The 15431-nt window shown below is 40.9% G+C and overlaps 1 protein-coding gene across 5 annotated transcripts; it reads left to right on the top strand.

The window, feature by feature from the left end:
- The first annotated feature begins 1998 nt into the window (after nucleotides 1-1998).
- Nucleotides 1999-15393, top strand: pbrm1l (polybromo 1, like). 5 transcript variants are annotated; one of them, XM_037100223.1, is made up of 30 exons: nucleotides 1999-2151; nucleotides 2496-2672; nucleotides 2810-2907; nucleotides 3075-3222; nucleotides 3372-3521; nucleotides 3708-3824; nucleotides 3906-3974; nucleotides 4074-4172; nucleotides 4260-4345; nucleotides 4471-4562; nucleotides 4648-4864; nucleotides 4967-5108; nucleotides 5299-5384; nucleotides 5524-5803; nucleotides 5926-6031; nucleotides 6509-7148; nucleotides 7999-8219; nucleotides 8320-8511; nucleotides 9026-9183; nucleotides 9285-9527; nucleotides 10064-10209; nucleotides 10454-10611; nucleotides 11140-11323; nucleotides 11426-11633; nucleotides 11769-11967; nucleotides 12046-12117; nucleotides 13678-13839; nucleotides 14199-14263; nucleotides 14387-14591; nucleotides 14956-15393. In XM_037100223.1, the coding sequence occupies exons 2-30, from the start codon at nucleotides 2529-2531 to the stop codon at nucleotides 15117-15119; spliced, it is 4851 nt and encodes a 1616-aa protein (XP_036956118.1). In that variant the 5' UTR covers nucleotides 1999-2151; nucleotides 2496-2528; the 3' UTR covers nucleotides 15120-15393. The 5 variants fall into 5 exon arrangements, with proteins under 5 accessions (XP_036956118.1, XP_036956116.1, XP_036956115.1 ...); XM_037100221.1 differs by having other exon boundaries at nucleotides 12046-12201; nucleotides 13678-13806; XM_037100220.1 differs by having other exon boundaries at nucleotides 12046-12201.
- Nucleotides 15394-15431: the final 38 nt, after the last annotated feature.

The following is a 15431-nucleotide window of genomic DNA, read 5'->3' as shown; positions in this document are numbered from 1 at the left end:
ATCTGCGGGCTCTCCTCCCGCAGCGCGCCTGCATGGTAACGCTGCTGCTGTTGCAGAGCGTGCAGGCAATTTTAGATTTATTTTGTTTATTTATTTATTTTGTTTTTAACCCCAAACAGGCACAGCGTGTCACTTTGAATAATTCATCACACAAGGCACACACGCATGCGACCTGTGTGAAAATGAAAGTGTTTAATGGGTTTGGGGCTGAGGACGTGCTGCAGAATGACGGAGGGACAAGTGCGCTTCAGAGGGCCCGCGGCGCACACTTGCGGGGAATTATAGCTCTAGATATCCCACTAATGTTGAGGCAACGCCCTGCTGCCTCCTCTCTCACAGCACCAGCACTCACGGGACCCTGCCCCGGTGTCCACCTGGACACACTGGCTGCCGAGGGGTCCGGTGCCCAGCAGAGGTGTGATGTGCAGGCAAGCAACACAACGTGACAACAGCAACAACAGGGCGAAGGAGTGTTTCCACCATCCCTCTGACAAATCAAAGGGCAACTCGTTATAAGGTGTCCCTGTTGTTTTTGAGGAGTTATTTTTAAATCATCCACGTAGTGTGCATAACAATAATGGAGAACCTTAAAGGAAAACTCCGCCAATTATACACAATAAAGTGTGCTTAAAGGTCTTGGGGAGTGCTACTGCGCTGGTGGAGAAAAACGCGTAGTATAATGTATTCTGTGGCTCCAGAGGAAGCTGTGAAGCTGTGATCTGATAAATTCTCTCTGTGGCTAAGATGCACTGTGGGTAGTGTAGGCACCAGGTTGTGAAACGGAAGAAGAATGCGTGGAATAAAAAAAAAAAGGCGATATGTTACAGACGTACAAGGATAGAGCAGACTGCTTTTCAAAACCTGCCGCTGACATTACCCACAATGCAACTTAACCACTGATCATTGGAGGCAATTGATCAAATTATATGCGGCTTCCTCTGGAGCCACAAGGCTTCATACTTCATACTTTTGTTCACACATGCATTCATGCATATTACATAACACACTTTCTTTCTTTCTTTCTTTCTTTCTTTCTTTCTTTCTTTCTTTCTTTCTTTCTTTCTTTCTCAGAAAGTATTCTCAGGTAGATGCATCACGTTAATCACAACTCACCACACTAGGACTGTACCTCATTATGTTGTTATGAACACAGGTCAAACCATCCAACTACCATCCTACTCTGCATTATTCATTCTAGTTTAAGTTATTTGAATTTGAACTCATGGTTCTTGGATCTAAAAAGCACTGAACATCTCTATTCAGGTGTAGTCCCACTGTTGAGGATTTCTTTACATAATGGTAATGATAACCAAAGGCAGTGAATACCAATGGTAAATTCAACATATTACTTTCTTGCCATTTGACTGATGTTTTTGTGGCAGTTTTGTCCAATCTTAGGTCACTGATATGCTATATTTATATCACTACTAGCCGACATACATAGCCTACAAAAAAAAATAAAAAATCTGAATCAGCTTTATTGGCCAAGCATGTGAACACATACAAGGAATGTGACTCTTTTTTTCTATGCTCATGATGTACATGAACATAAACATAAACACAACATAACAAACATTCAACTAGAAAGAACAAGAACAGCAAAGAACAAACTTTGCAATTTAATTATGAAAATGAAACTAAAATAAATGAGTTTGATGATGTACATACACATAAGAATGATCATTTTGAGTGTCGCTGTGCGCCTCAGTAGGCTCGTCGTGAACCACAGTTTTGTGTTTTTACCTCATCTCATAGTTGCAGCTCCCCTTGCCATACAATATTGTAAACCTGGTTTTGAAACTGCTAAATAATGGTTACATTTACTGTTATTATTGTGTTATATGATTTATTAAGCCACCCCCTGCAAACTTACACTGCTGTATAAAAACTAGGAGCAGTCTTGCAATATTAAACTTGAAAAGAAAAGTGTTCACATTGTTTGTTGTGTGGGCTATCGTGTGTGGTTAGTGGGTGCATTACTATACCAAGCCTGAAGGGGGCAGCACTGCCACAGATGGCGCTTTCCTCTTCTGCTCACAAACACAATGCAACCTCAACTTCCGGGCAGGAGTTTTCAAACAACACTAGCTAGCCAGCTAGCCGTTAAACATTTTTGCTCAGGGAATTACGGCAAACTTTGCTGAGTTTCGGGTGAGAATTGAGTTCAAAAGTCTTTTTTATTTATATTGTCACCATTTACCCTTGCCTGTGAGTGTTTCTCGTGACTTAAATATACATAGAAAGCTTGGCTGTGTTGGTGGGAAAGCGGCAAGACAGCTACGCTAAAATGCTAACAGACGCTCGGCGGTTGGCTTTGTTTCATACATCCCAACCGATGCTAACGCTAGCCGGTTGAGTTTGCTCCTGTTCCAGTTTAAGACTTGTTGGGAAGTGCGCGATGGGCTGCAGTTATTTACTGTAACCCAGGTTAATTGCGTGTACATCGAAACACAGTTTCCTAGCTAATTTAACCCACTTCCATTGTGTGTTTGTAGCTAGCGGGCTAGCCTGTTGTTAAACCAGCAGCGATGTCAGCGAACTCCAAGAGGAGAAGAGCCACTTCACCCTCCAGCAGTGTGAGTGGAGGAGGCGACCTCGACGATACCTCCTCTTCTACTCCTGGAAGTGGCAGAAAAAGAAGAAGAACATCCAATGTTCCTCCTGTAGATACGGTAAATAAATGGACTTGATGCATTGTATGCTTTTTTTTTACATCGGGTTTTGTTTAACTGATCTTACAAGTGCGCTTCAGCTTTTGTTTTGGTTATGTGTGCGCTATTAAACACTAGAGATTTTGTTTACTTTCCAGATTGCTGTATGCCATGAGCTGTTCAACGCTGTCAGGGACCACAAGGATGACCAAGGAAGGCAACTTTGTGAAGTTTTCCTTAGGGTACCAAAGAGAAGGTATTGTAACGTAAAGAGAAGAGTAAAGGTTAACATTGCCAGTAATTTGTTGGTGGATACCCATTGCATACCTTGATACCAATCACCTAAACTGTAGATTTAATCTTGGGATTTGACTGTCTGACTGGAGGTTGCAGTGATGTCTGATCTCACTTGTTCTCTTTCAGGAATCAGCCTGATTATTATGAAGTGGTGTCCCAGCCAATTGATATGACAAAAATTCAGTATAAACTAAAGTCAGACGATTACACTGATGTAGAGCAGCTTACAGCAGACTTCCAGCTCATGTTCAACAATGCCAAAACATTCTACAAGGTGGGTAGACTGAAGATGCAGGTGCAGCATTTCTGTCGCAGTAATTAAGTGTTTATTCTTCATTTAAAATATGTTATCAGCGTCTGTTGACTTTGAGCTTGGTCTCCATATTCCCATGACAATATTACTTTGCATTCTCAACAATTCAGAGTGACAGCGAGGAGTATCAAGCTGCATGCAGATTGTGGCAGGTATATTTACAAACAAGGGCTGAGTTTGTACAACCTGGAGATGGAGATGAGGATGATGAAGATGGTGATGATATGATGGATAATCCAGGAATGTCAACAGAAGATGAGGTAAATTCTTTTCCCGAAGTATTACTAAGGTGCCTTGTCATGTCTTTTTGCATAGTATAATATTTCCAACATTTTTTAATGATGGGGTCATTTTTGTATTAACTAAGTAAAAAATGCCTTTCAAAGAAATGTTGTTTAATGACATTACAGGGAAACTAATGGACACTTTTTCTTTGTTTATTTTAGACCTCAACTAGCAGTTTGAAGGAGGTGTTGGAGCAACTCTTGGAGGCTGTGGTTTCACACGCCGATCCCTCAGGGCGTCTAGTCAGTGAACTGTTCCAGAAACTGCCTTCCAAAGTGGTAAGTCCTTTTTTTATGCTTTGGACATCAAATAATGCCCCTGGAATTCCGCACATTTACAGTATTTTTTGTCTCTCGTAGCATTACCCAGACTACTATGCCATTATAAAGGAGCCAATAGATCTGAGAACAATCGCTCAAAGAATACAGGTAGTTTCTTCGTTTCAATTTTCTTAAATTTTTTTTTTTTATTTTAAGATCTTTGTGATGTTTTATTATAACCAGCACTAATTTATATTTTTTGCCTAGATTGGATACTATAAAAGTGTCAACGCTATGGCGAAGGATGTTGACCTGATGGCCAAAAATGCCAAAACGTACAATGAACCAGGATCTCAGGTTTTCAAGGTAACCTCCCTTTCTTGATTTTCTTTGATTTTTTTTTTTAAAGCTGTAACATCCCAAATCTCAACAGTAGTTCTCTTCATTTTACAGGATGCAAACACCATTAAAAAAGTCTTCATCCAGCGGAAGACTGAACTTGAACACGCTGAACCCACTAAATCTAGTCTGCGCATCAGGTATTAAATCACAGTTGCTTTGTTTTTTTAGTATATTGCTTTTGTAAAACTACAAATCTTTTCCCTAACAGAAAACAGATTGTTTTTCTTCATGGCGGGTGTTTTTTGTTTTTGCTTCTGTTTAGAAATCGCAGGTCGGGCCAGGGAGAGCGACTCTCTGGCGTCAGCGTAGCTCTTCATTATGGCTCAGAGAGTGAGGATGACCCTGTACTCTCTGGTAAGTATGAGCGCTTTAGGCATCAGTGAAATTGACCTTGTGTTGTGTGTTTAAAAAAAACAGTACGTCATGTAAATGTTTGCAGGCTCTGTTTGCTATGATGAAGGAGAGTCAGAGGCCGAGAGTCAGAGTTCTAGTATGGAAATGACCAACCCGATCTTCCAGCTGTATGAGGCTGTGAGGGGTGCCAGGAACAACCAGGGCCAGGTCTTCTCTGAGCCTTTCCAGCAGCTGCCCTCTCGCAGGGAGTATCCTGACTATTATCAGCAGATCAAACAGCCCATTTCTCTGATGCAGATCAGGTAAGAAATAATCAGTTTTCTTAATTACACCTACTGGGATGGTAGATTAAAACTTTCTAAGGGAAATTCAGGGCCTTCATAAACTTTATGTGTATTTCCAAGGGCAAAGATGAAGAACGGTGAATATGAAACTGTGGAACAGATGGACGCTGACCTCACTCTGATGTTTGAGAATGCAAAGCGGTACAACATGCCTAACTCAAGCATTTACAAGCGGGCCTTCAGGCTTCAGCAAATCATGCAGGTAAGGACATCTGCTCTATTTTTTTAAATGTCAGGTTACGCTGCAGGATGTTTTCACTCTAATTAGGCCAAGAATGAAAGAAATTAGCTATAATTTGAACCAGACTATGAAGTATCTTGCAGAAATAGCCCAGGGTCTGTAATTGTCAACTGGGGTATCCACCTGTCTGTTGATTTGTCTGTTTGTGTAGGCAAAAAAGAGGGAACTTCTGAGGAGAGATGACGAAGATGGGGATAGCATTCTGTCATCTGATGCAGGGAGCGTCAAAAGGAAAAGGTATACTCGTTTCTCTTAAATATGAAGAATCTGTTGTTCACATGCGAATAACAACAAGATATATTGCTCACTAAGCCTTGTTTGGTTTCTCAGTGTTGCCATCCAAGCTCATTCATACTCTACTTTCACTTTTCTTAAGCCACAAAAAAAATGTCAAAAAGAACCGGATGAAAGCCTTGTACGCCGCAGTGACTGAGGCCAGGGAGGCGGGCACCAATCGACGTCTTTGTGATTTGTTTATGGTCAAACCATCCAAGAAGGACTACCCTGACTATTACAAGGTCATCCTCGAACCAATGGACCTGAAGACCATTGAGCACAACATCCGCATTGAACGCTACACCACGGAGGAAGCCCTGATGGACGATATGAAGCTGATGTTCCGTAATGCCCGGCATTACAACGAGGAGGGATCTCAGGTAGACAGTGACATTAAATTTGAATCATGCATTGTTTAATTTTTTTCAGCTTTGGATGGAGAACAATCTTGGCATGCACTTTCTCTTTCTGATATTATCATTTTTTGTGGGCCTGAATGTAGGTGTATAATGATGCTGATATCCTGGAGAAGATTTTGAAGGATAAACGCAAGGAGATGGGACCTTCGCCTGAAGAGGAGGATGTGGGATCTCCCAAACTGAAACTCAGTAAGTTTGATCATATCAGTGATTTAATATTAATATTTTGGCCAGTTTGCTCAAAGTCAGATACTCTTCCTGTTACTGCTGACTATTTTCTAAAACACACCACAATGTAATTACAATTACTGATCCTTCTAAGCTTCCAGGCAGCCATATGACTTCATTATTGTATAAAACATTACTCAGAATGGCTTAAAACAAATCAGCACTAGTTAATCCATTGCAGCACCCATTTGCATTTGGTTTATATAAAGATTCAAATACAATGCAAATTGAAATGATTGTCCCTCTATATCTTGGCCCCTCCCATACAACCCTCAAAAGAATGTATGTAATATATCAGAAATTCCATAAGTATATAGTCGTCTACAGAAATGCACAGCATCCAATTCAAATTAAAACCAAATAGTGTAAGTGGTCCTGATGAAATGGAAGCAGTGTTTGTTTGTCAAAATCAACTGTCTTTTTTTTTTTGGTATCTAGGAAAGCCTGGTGTTTCTCCAAAGAAGTCCAAATACCTCACGCCTCTCCAGCAGAAGCTGAACGAGCTGTACGATGCTGTGCGAAACTTCACTGACCGACGAGGTCGGCGTCTAAGCACAATCTTCCTCCGCCTGCCATCTCGTGCTGAGTTGCCTGACTACTATGCTACTATCAAGAAACCTGTTGATATGGAGCGCCTGCGCAGCCATATGGCAGCCGGACGTTACCAAGACGTCGAAGCCCTGGTGGAGGACTTTGCTCTCATGTTCAACAATGCCTGCATGTACAACGAACCGGAGTCTCTGATCTATCGGGATGCTCTAGTGTTGCACCGGGTGCTGCTAGAGACACGCAAGCAGCAGGAGGGAAATGAGGACTGCGGGCCTCCTGCTGTGGGACCTTTGGTGCGAGAGCTGATCAGGAACCTGTTTGTGTCTATGATGGGCCACCAGGATGAAGAGGGCCGGTGCTACAGTGACTCTTTGGCAGAGATTCCTGCTGTGGATCCGGCCGCTCCTGAGAAACCTCCACTTAACTTTGATATCATCAGGATGAACGTGGACCGTGGACGCTACAGGAGACTGGATGTCTTCCAGGAACACGTGTTTGAAGTTCTGGAGAAAGCAAGGAGGCTAAACAGGTATATCACCTTATTTTGAAAAGGTCTGCCAAGTGGCTGTCCGAGGCACAATCAGTGAAAGTAAAGTTTCTGACTGATAATCTTATATTGAAACTGAAATTAAAGAATCTTTTTTAGGCAATAGTCCTTTAATACTGGATGCATATCATGTTTTTTATAACCAGTATCTGATTCACAATATTAAAAGATAAGTTGTAATCCTTGCATTCTCTGTAAGCGACTGACACACTGTTCCCAGAAATGATAACAAGAACTTCTAAGTCAAAATGAGGAAGTGTGCCATTTAAAATCTCATACATCTATTTATTCCTGGCTTTCATGTTCAACTTAAGATCTTTTAAGTCTTTTGTAGCTATTCTATTCCAATTTTGATAAGTTATAAAATGTAATGGTAAGCAGTTTGATATATCATGCACTGTCTGCTGACAGTCACACATGTACAGATATTTGTTAAAAGAGTGATGGTTTACCTACTTCGTGCAATGCCTGTGAGTCTGTAGTGTAAACTGATTACTAATAACTTCAAGAGCCTCTCAGAATGTTGACTCGTCCTTTACTTAGACAGTTTTAAAACATCATTTTGATAATATGATGTGCTTAGGAGTTTGAATTTAATACCTTTTTACAAGCATTTAGTGTAAAACTTTATATCATTTTACATTTTTAGTAAACTGAATTGCAGACCAACACACTGCATCCTCAGCTATTAAATTTCTCTCACAAACAAGCAATATCTTCCAGTACATATGTAATGCATCCTGAATCTGGGCTTGCTTTACAGCTGAAATGGACAGCTGCAATGTTTACTGTGTCTTTACATCATTTTTTTTTTTTTTTTTAACGTTTGCAGGACTGACTCAGAGATATTTGAGGATGCGGTTGAACTACAGCAATTTTTCATTAAGATCAGGGACGAGCTATGCAAGAACGGAGAGATTCTGCTCTCTTCTGCACTCAACTACACGGTAAAACATCTGCACAGTGACGTGGATCAGGAAAAGAGGGAGAAAATTCCAAAAGAGATTGAGGAGGACAAGCAAAAGACAGAGGAAGAGGCGGAGGAAAACAAAGGTGTGTGTATGTGTGTGTGGACTTTTTGGTTAATACACAGGATATATTAAAATGTTGATATGGTATTAATTTGATGCAATTTTATATTTTGTACATGAAGATGGTGAGAAAACCGAGGACCTGCCAGGAGAGGCATGGCATTCAGAGTCAGAGAGAGAGCGACGGTACAGTCAAGACTGCAGCTTTGAAAACCGCACCTACCATGTGGGAGACTTTGTCTATGTAGAGCCGTCGGAACCAAACCTGAAACCACACATTGTCTGTATCGAACGTCTGTGGGAAGATGAAGCAGGTAGCATGTTTTTTTTTTTTCCTCAGCAACTTAAAAAAATGTCCGTATTAATTAGCCATAATACAGGGTGTATATACAAGTACTCATATGGTCTAGGGCTGCACTGTATGGTAAAATAAAAAATCATATTGTGATTATTTTGACAGACATGACCTATTGGTAGTGATAATATGATTATTGAGCTCTGTGCTAAACATGTTCCTTTATGCCTGCAGAACAATATTTTCAGGCATCTCTACAGCAGTCAATTATGATCCTGTTTTGTCACATGACCATATTTAAATTATAAGAATATTGTGATTAATTGCGCAGCCCTAATAGATAGAGAAAATATCAAAATGTTATACCTTTTCAATGATGCACTTCTGTCATATTCAGTAAATATAATAAAGAAAAATAAACAGCCTTTTTTTTTTATTATTTTACATTATTGAAAAATTGTAAATGTTTGTATTGAATGTTTGCAATAATGTGCTTGTCTTGTCTTTACTTGTGTGTATGTGTGTGTGTGAAGGTGAAAAGTGGCTCTACGGCTGCTGGTTCTACAGACCAAGTGAAACCTTCCACCTGGCAACACGCAAGTTTCTGGAGAAGGAGGTCTTCAAAAGCGACTACTACAACAAAGTGTCCATCAGTAAAGTTCTGGGCAAGTGTGTGGTCATGTTTGTAAAGGTAAGACCAGAATAGGAACTGAACCAGATATAAAAAGAGTGTTTGATTTACTTGGACATGGATCTGTTCACCTAATTGTGACTTGTTGCTGCTTTGTATAGGATTATTTCAAAATGCAACCTGAGGGCTATGGGGCCGACGATGTGTACATCTGTGAATCCCGTTACGCTGCCAGAAACAAGTCGTTCAAGAAGATCAAGATTTGGGCCATGCCACCGAGCTCTGTGAATTTGGTCCCTCGGGAGGTGCCGCTGCCTGTTGTCCGTGTTGCTTCCATGTTTGCCAAGCCTGACCAGGACAAACCTACATTTTCATTCACAGACGGTGGTAGTTTTGTGGACAAGGTGAGGTGACACTTTTTTTATATAATCCAAGTAAAAGAAAAATATGATGTCTTTGATTTGAAGAATTTGCTCTAAATAAGCTATAAATGTTTCTCTGAGTTTTCTTTTCATGAAATTTGGGCCATTTGTAGAAGACACAGTAAAGACAAATTATAGGTACAGATAATTACGTAACACCAATCTTCAGTACTGACCTATCTTTGGCCTAATCCCCGAAGGCCTCCAGAATCAGGACATGAGCCCTCCAGGACACGTGTATATTTCAGTGTAAAGGATAATGTTGGAGTCCAGAGCTAAATGAAAAAGCATATTGTCGCAAAGCAATGCCTCATTCACAGGGGATTAATTAATTCTAGCATGTCTTGACAAGGGCAAACAGGGAGGCAGAGAAGTAGTTACTTCCAAGAATTAAACAATATAAACAAACACCTGACTCCTCTGTGTGCATGTGTGTGTGTGTGCATGTGTGTGTGTGTGTGTGTGTGTGTGTGTGTGTGTGTGTGTGTGTGTGTGTGTGTGTGTAATTATTCATTTAGGAGAGAGAGGATGTCCAGATGGAGATGAGTGGAGCTGAGCCCGGCTGTCAGCACTTTGAGCAATTACGCTACAACAACGTGTGGTATAAAGTGGGAGACTGCGTTTACATCCAGTCACATGGCCTGTCTAAGCCCCGGGTTGCCAGGTGGGTGACAGTATATTTTGTTCTGTAGTGTACAGAGTTCACACGGGGGCTGGAGATCAGTGAGGTCGTATAGGATCCCATGTCTACTTTAGGGTTATTTAAAATTTTATGTGGTATTGTAATAAATGTAAGTACTGTAAGTTGCTGCCCCTTAAAGATGTGAGAAGAAGTCCTCTTGTGCTTTTAACATTGTTGCTTTATAGTTTTTGAGTTAAAAAATCTGGCTCCCTTTGCTGGGCGACAGGATAGAAAAGCTGTGGGTGCAGAATGGAACTACTTTCTTCTTTGGACCCATCTTCATTCATCCTGAGGAAACAGAGCATGAACCCACAAAGATGTTCTACAAAAGAGAAGTGTTTCTGAGCCATCTGGAGGAGACCTTGCCCATGACCTGTGTCATAGGTACTGCTTTGATAACTTCACAGCATTTGTCTTCACACATCACAATGAGCCTGTACATCCTAAATGTGATGTACTTTAAGGAATTGTTAGAAAGCAGAAGCCAGCTATTCTTAGTTTCGTTTAGCACAAAGACTGGAAGTGTCGAAATGGCTTGCATGGCTCAGTCGTGCTGTGACAAAATCCACCTACCAGCTCCTCTAAAGCTGACTATTTTCGATGTCATATCTTGCCGTTTTATTCCATACAGAACAAAGTATAGAACTGACAGTTAAGCATGTATGACTTTTTTGTCTGGTAAAATTAACTTACTGGATTTGTCACTGGTTGTCCGGCAACTGCCTCAGGCCAAGAAATAGTTGGCAAAACCCTTATAAACTGTTGTACTATTACAATAGCTCTGCCAGAAATCTTCAAACATGACTAATTATTAAAGGGGTTTCCTTTTCCTCTCCAGTTTTTGGAGTCAACATTACAGATACACAACAAGTTACAAACAAACACGTTTTGTCCTTCTTTTCTGCTCTCCAGGCAAATGCATGGTGTCCTCATTTAAGGACTACCTGTCATGCCGACCTACCGAGTTCTCCGAAGATGATGTCCTGCTGTGCGAGAGTCGCTACATTGACACAGAGAAGCTGATGAAAAAGTTCAAGGGTCTGAAACGTTTCTCGTACTCTACCAAAGTGGTGGAGGATGAGATCTTCTATTTCAGGTTGGCCACTCAAGCAGGGCACTGATGCTTATTGAAAACTATAGAATTTCTTTCCCAGTCTGAATTTGAATTTGTGTTCTCTTGTGCTGATTTCTTGTATAGGAAGTTGATGGTGCCACAGAAGGAAGCATCACCCTTTTTGGACAAGAAGATAGATGAGCTTGAGGTTAAACTGGCAGATATTGAGGATGGCGATGATGATATGGAAGATATAGATGACGATGATGAAGCTCCAGCGACGCCTTCTATGCCTCAGATGCAAACCCCGCTTGCAAGCGATATGGAACACATGCCGTACACTCCTTCTCAGGTACCCATACATCTCCACCTACATACAACGCCCTAACTCTAAGAAGTGTTATGTCCGAAGGTTTTTAACTGCTGCTATTAACAGTAAGACATAACCTATTTCTTTTTTAACCTGCACCTTTGTTTTTTCATGAAGTCCACTCCTAAGGTGAAGGGCTTATCCAAGAAGGAAGGGGCCAAGAGGAAGATGAACATGAGCGGCTACATCTTGTTCAGCAGTGAAATGCGAGCAGTGATTAAAGCTCGACACCCGGACTTCTCTTTCGGGGAGTTGAGTCGACTCGTGGGTACCGAGTGGAGGAACCTTGAGGGCACCAAGAAAGCAGAATATGAAGGTGAGGAGGAGCACTGAGTGGGCAAGAAAATTCTCCAAAGTGAACTGAAGTTAAGACAGAATTGTTTTTTTGTTCCAGAACGTGCAGCCAAAATAGTGGAGCAACAAGATCGTGACAGACCACCCCAGAAGCAAGGGTCCCCTAGAGCAGGTACCCCTGTAGGGGCACTGATGGGGGTGGTGCCTTCGCCTAGCACTATGGGAATGATAAACCAGACCATGTCACCTGTGTCAGGTAACCCCTCTCAGAGGCAGCACGAGTGTTTGACAACAAGGCAGCAGGGGAATGAGGCTGGACTGTTAAAAACCCGTAATCCTCTAACGTATTTACCTCAAGACTACATTCTTAAAACAACATTTTTCTTCTTTGCTGCTGTCTCACATTATTTTATGTTTGTAGTTTTTATTATCACTAGATTCATATTTGCATGACCTTGCCTGCATGATTGACTTTTAACCATGAATATTTTTTTTTTTCATTTAACTTTTATTCCTGTTTTGCCTGCTAACATTTTGAGACCCATTTGTGTTGTCTGCCCCTTTCACACACTGAACCTTTAATATCGTTGAGTAGCAGTGGTTTTCGTTATCCAAACGTCAATCTCTAATGCAGTAAATCTTACGTCAACTATCCAGTCAAGTTGCTTGACTGTCCGTTGTAGAAAGTTTGTTGGTTTGGTAACACTTTATATTAAAGGGGCTTTATGTGACAATTTGAATCCCTTTGTTGACGATTTGTTGAGCGGATTTTAACTCTAAGTGAAAAAATAGTATTTTCCCATTGTCTTTACAAGCCTGTGTTTGATTTTGATAAGTTTTTAAATGCTGCTGAACTGTGGATTTCAAAGTGAAGGACTTCATGACTTTACTTTATGACTGTTCTCAAGTGCCTCATCTCAGAGCTTATCTCTGCTCTGCTATTTTAGAAATGGAGCTTCCTAACAAACAAGTGACCAACTTCCTGCAAAAAACAGAAGTTCCACAGAGCTCATTTAAGGTCTTCGTATCTTACTATAATCTAAAAACAAAACAGTTAGGAAGTACATAATAGAGACTTTATTAACTTTAAAAAGTCTTTCAGTTTAGATCCAGTAGCTGCAAAAATCATGGTTAACTTTTAATACGTGATATGGATAATGTATGAAGGAAAAGCAAAGCTCAGTTAAGGTTGTTGTTTTTAATAGATATCATTAAATACATATCATCAGTACATTAAACATGCATATGATGTGATTATTAGCACTTACGTAGTGTTATTAACACATTGTAATGTTTTCACATGTAAAGCTTTTAAGAATTTATAAAGGGTTTACTGCCTATTAAATGCGCTTACTACAGGGACCTTAATATAAAGCATTACCTTTTTCTTTTCGAGACATTGGGGGGAAAACGTATACTAAAATTACTTGATTTAAATCCTATCAAAATTCTTTGAAACTTTGATTTGTACGATTAGCTTGTAACATCTTTCAAGCCTTACACTGGAATATTGACACTTCTGTAGTCAATAGAGTTGAAGTTACACATTTATAGAAATCTAACGATTCCTGAGTGAACTGACGCTTGAAAATCATGAGAGTATTTAAGTCTTAAAGTACATGTGTGAAAGGGGCCACTGTGTGCAGTAGTAGTGCATGTTATTTTTTAGAGTCAGCTGCATGTCACTTATGCATGGATTTGTTGTTGTCCTCTCCTCACACTCTTCCCCAAGGCATGATGGGAGCTTACGGCCCACCTTACATGCCCATGCAGAGCCCCCATGAGGGCTTATTGAGTGTGGCGACAATGCCACCTCACCCTGTAGGGGGGCCCCACCTGCCTCCTCACCATCTCCAGCAAGGTATGCCTGGGTACCCTGGCATGCTTCATCAGGGTAAGGGCCACTGTCCCAGCCACACCTGCTCAGTCACATTCAGTCGTGTCTCTCCTGCTGGAGGGGTTTACCTGGTCCACAGGCTGCACAGCCTGACGTACTCACTGAGTAGTCGAAGCTCTCTCTGGTCTCCAACCAACTCTTCAAGTGTACTCACATGCCACACCTAAAATAGTCTCCATGTACACACTTTCAGATATAATGCATGTAAAAATGACTAACATTCAACTGATATTCGAAAACTAACATTTCCATGAGTCATTTTAAAGCATTGATGTGAATCTCAACAAAAAGCAAACCAGCATGAGTTTAACCACAGTTACTACATGCACAGAAATGCAGTTTTTATCATTTAACAGGTATGATGGGCGCAGGGATGAATGGCGTGGCAGGAACTCCTGCATCAGGCAACTATATGCAACAGGTGAGGCCCGTTTCTAACTCAACTATTGATAGTGATTTGTGTTCACTGCAAAATGTATCATCAGTGTTATTCTGTCATGCAGCCACGCATACTAAAAAGTCTCATGTCATTGCTTGATTTCAGCCTGGGATGTTCAGCCCAGGACAGCATGCTCCTCCACCATATCCGGGACAAGGGCAGCCCTCTCATCTGCAGCCCACCACTCCCATGTTTGTGGCTCCTCCACCAAAGACCCAGAGGGTGCTCCACTCAGAAGCCTACCTCAAGTATATTGAGGGCTTGAACTCAGAGTCCAACACCGTCAGCAAGTGGGACCAAATGCTTAAAGGTGGTGTTTCTGCACCAAATGTTCATTTAGGGTGCTTGTATGTGTAGAAGACTTTGTTTCTCATAGATTTGTACATTAACATACCACCTTATAATGTCTGTTAAGATATTTGCCATACTAAGGTCAATACATAATGTTGATTTCTAAGTGTTTGCTGTTGATGGAAATGTAATTGTTGCACATTATTGTAATAGTACACAAGGGAAGCAGGATTGTTTGAGTATGAATACATATGTAGAAAGTGCTGCATTACTTTCTGTGAATTTTAAAACACATTGGTCATTTGAAGTCCTTATGAAAGAAGAGACATGTCTCAATTCACCTTCTAAGTACGTATACTAATCAAAATCTGTTTGCTCAACAGCTCAACGGCGTGACGCTCACCTGACCAAAGAGCAGGAGAGCCGGCTGCCAGCTCACTGGCTCAAGAGCAAAGGGGCCCACACCACTATGGCAGACGCACTGTGGCGCCTGCGTGACCTGATGCTGCGAGACTCTTTGAACATCTGTCAGGCACACAACCTGTAACCTGTTGGACACTCACTGTACCACTATAACCAGCTCACCCACTGCTTTTATCCTCAAGCTATGGAGTTTAGAAAGGATTATAGACTATAGAAGCAATATTTTATAGTGAACCCTGATCAATTTTATATTTATTAGCTAATATGATGAACTTGATAGTTGTGTGTGTGTGTGTGTGCATTTTCATTTTTTTTACAGACCAGATTAATTATGCTGCAAAATCATGTTTTTTTGGCTTATTGATTCTACCAAAATAAAATTCGGATTATCATGTTAATACTGTGTTTGTTATTCGTTAATTGTTTGTCTTCAACA

The sequence above is a fragment of the Acanthopagrus latus genome, chromosome 6 (genome assembly GCF_904848185.1).
Source record: "Acanthopagrus latus isolate v.2019 chromosome 6, fAcaLat1.1, whole genome shotgun sequence".
Lineage (NCBI taxonomy): Eukaryota > Metazoa > Chordata > Actinopteri > Spariformes > Sparidae > Acanthopagrus > Acanthopagrus latus.
Note: the sequence above shows the minus strand (reverse complement) of the source record. Positions and strands in the feature narration are given on the sequence as shown.

What these genes read in the sequence shown, in the direction of transcription:
- pbrm1l (XM_037100220.1), top strand. Translation starts at nt 2,529, where the DNA reads ATGTCAGCGAACTCCAAGAGGAGAAGAGCCACTTCACCCTCCAGCAGT. An exon ending in CAGGATCTCAGGTTTTCAAG is followed by an intron (nt 4,173 to 4,259) that starts GTAACCTCCCTT and finishes TTCATTTTACAG; the next exon opens with GATGCAAACACCATTAAAAA. An exon ending in ACAACGAGGAGGGATCTCAG is followed by an intron (nt 5,804 to 5,925) that starts GTAGACAGTGAC and finishes GCCTGAATGTAG; the next exon opens with GTGTATAATGATGCTGATAT.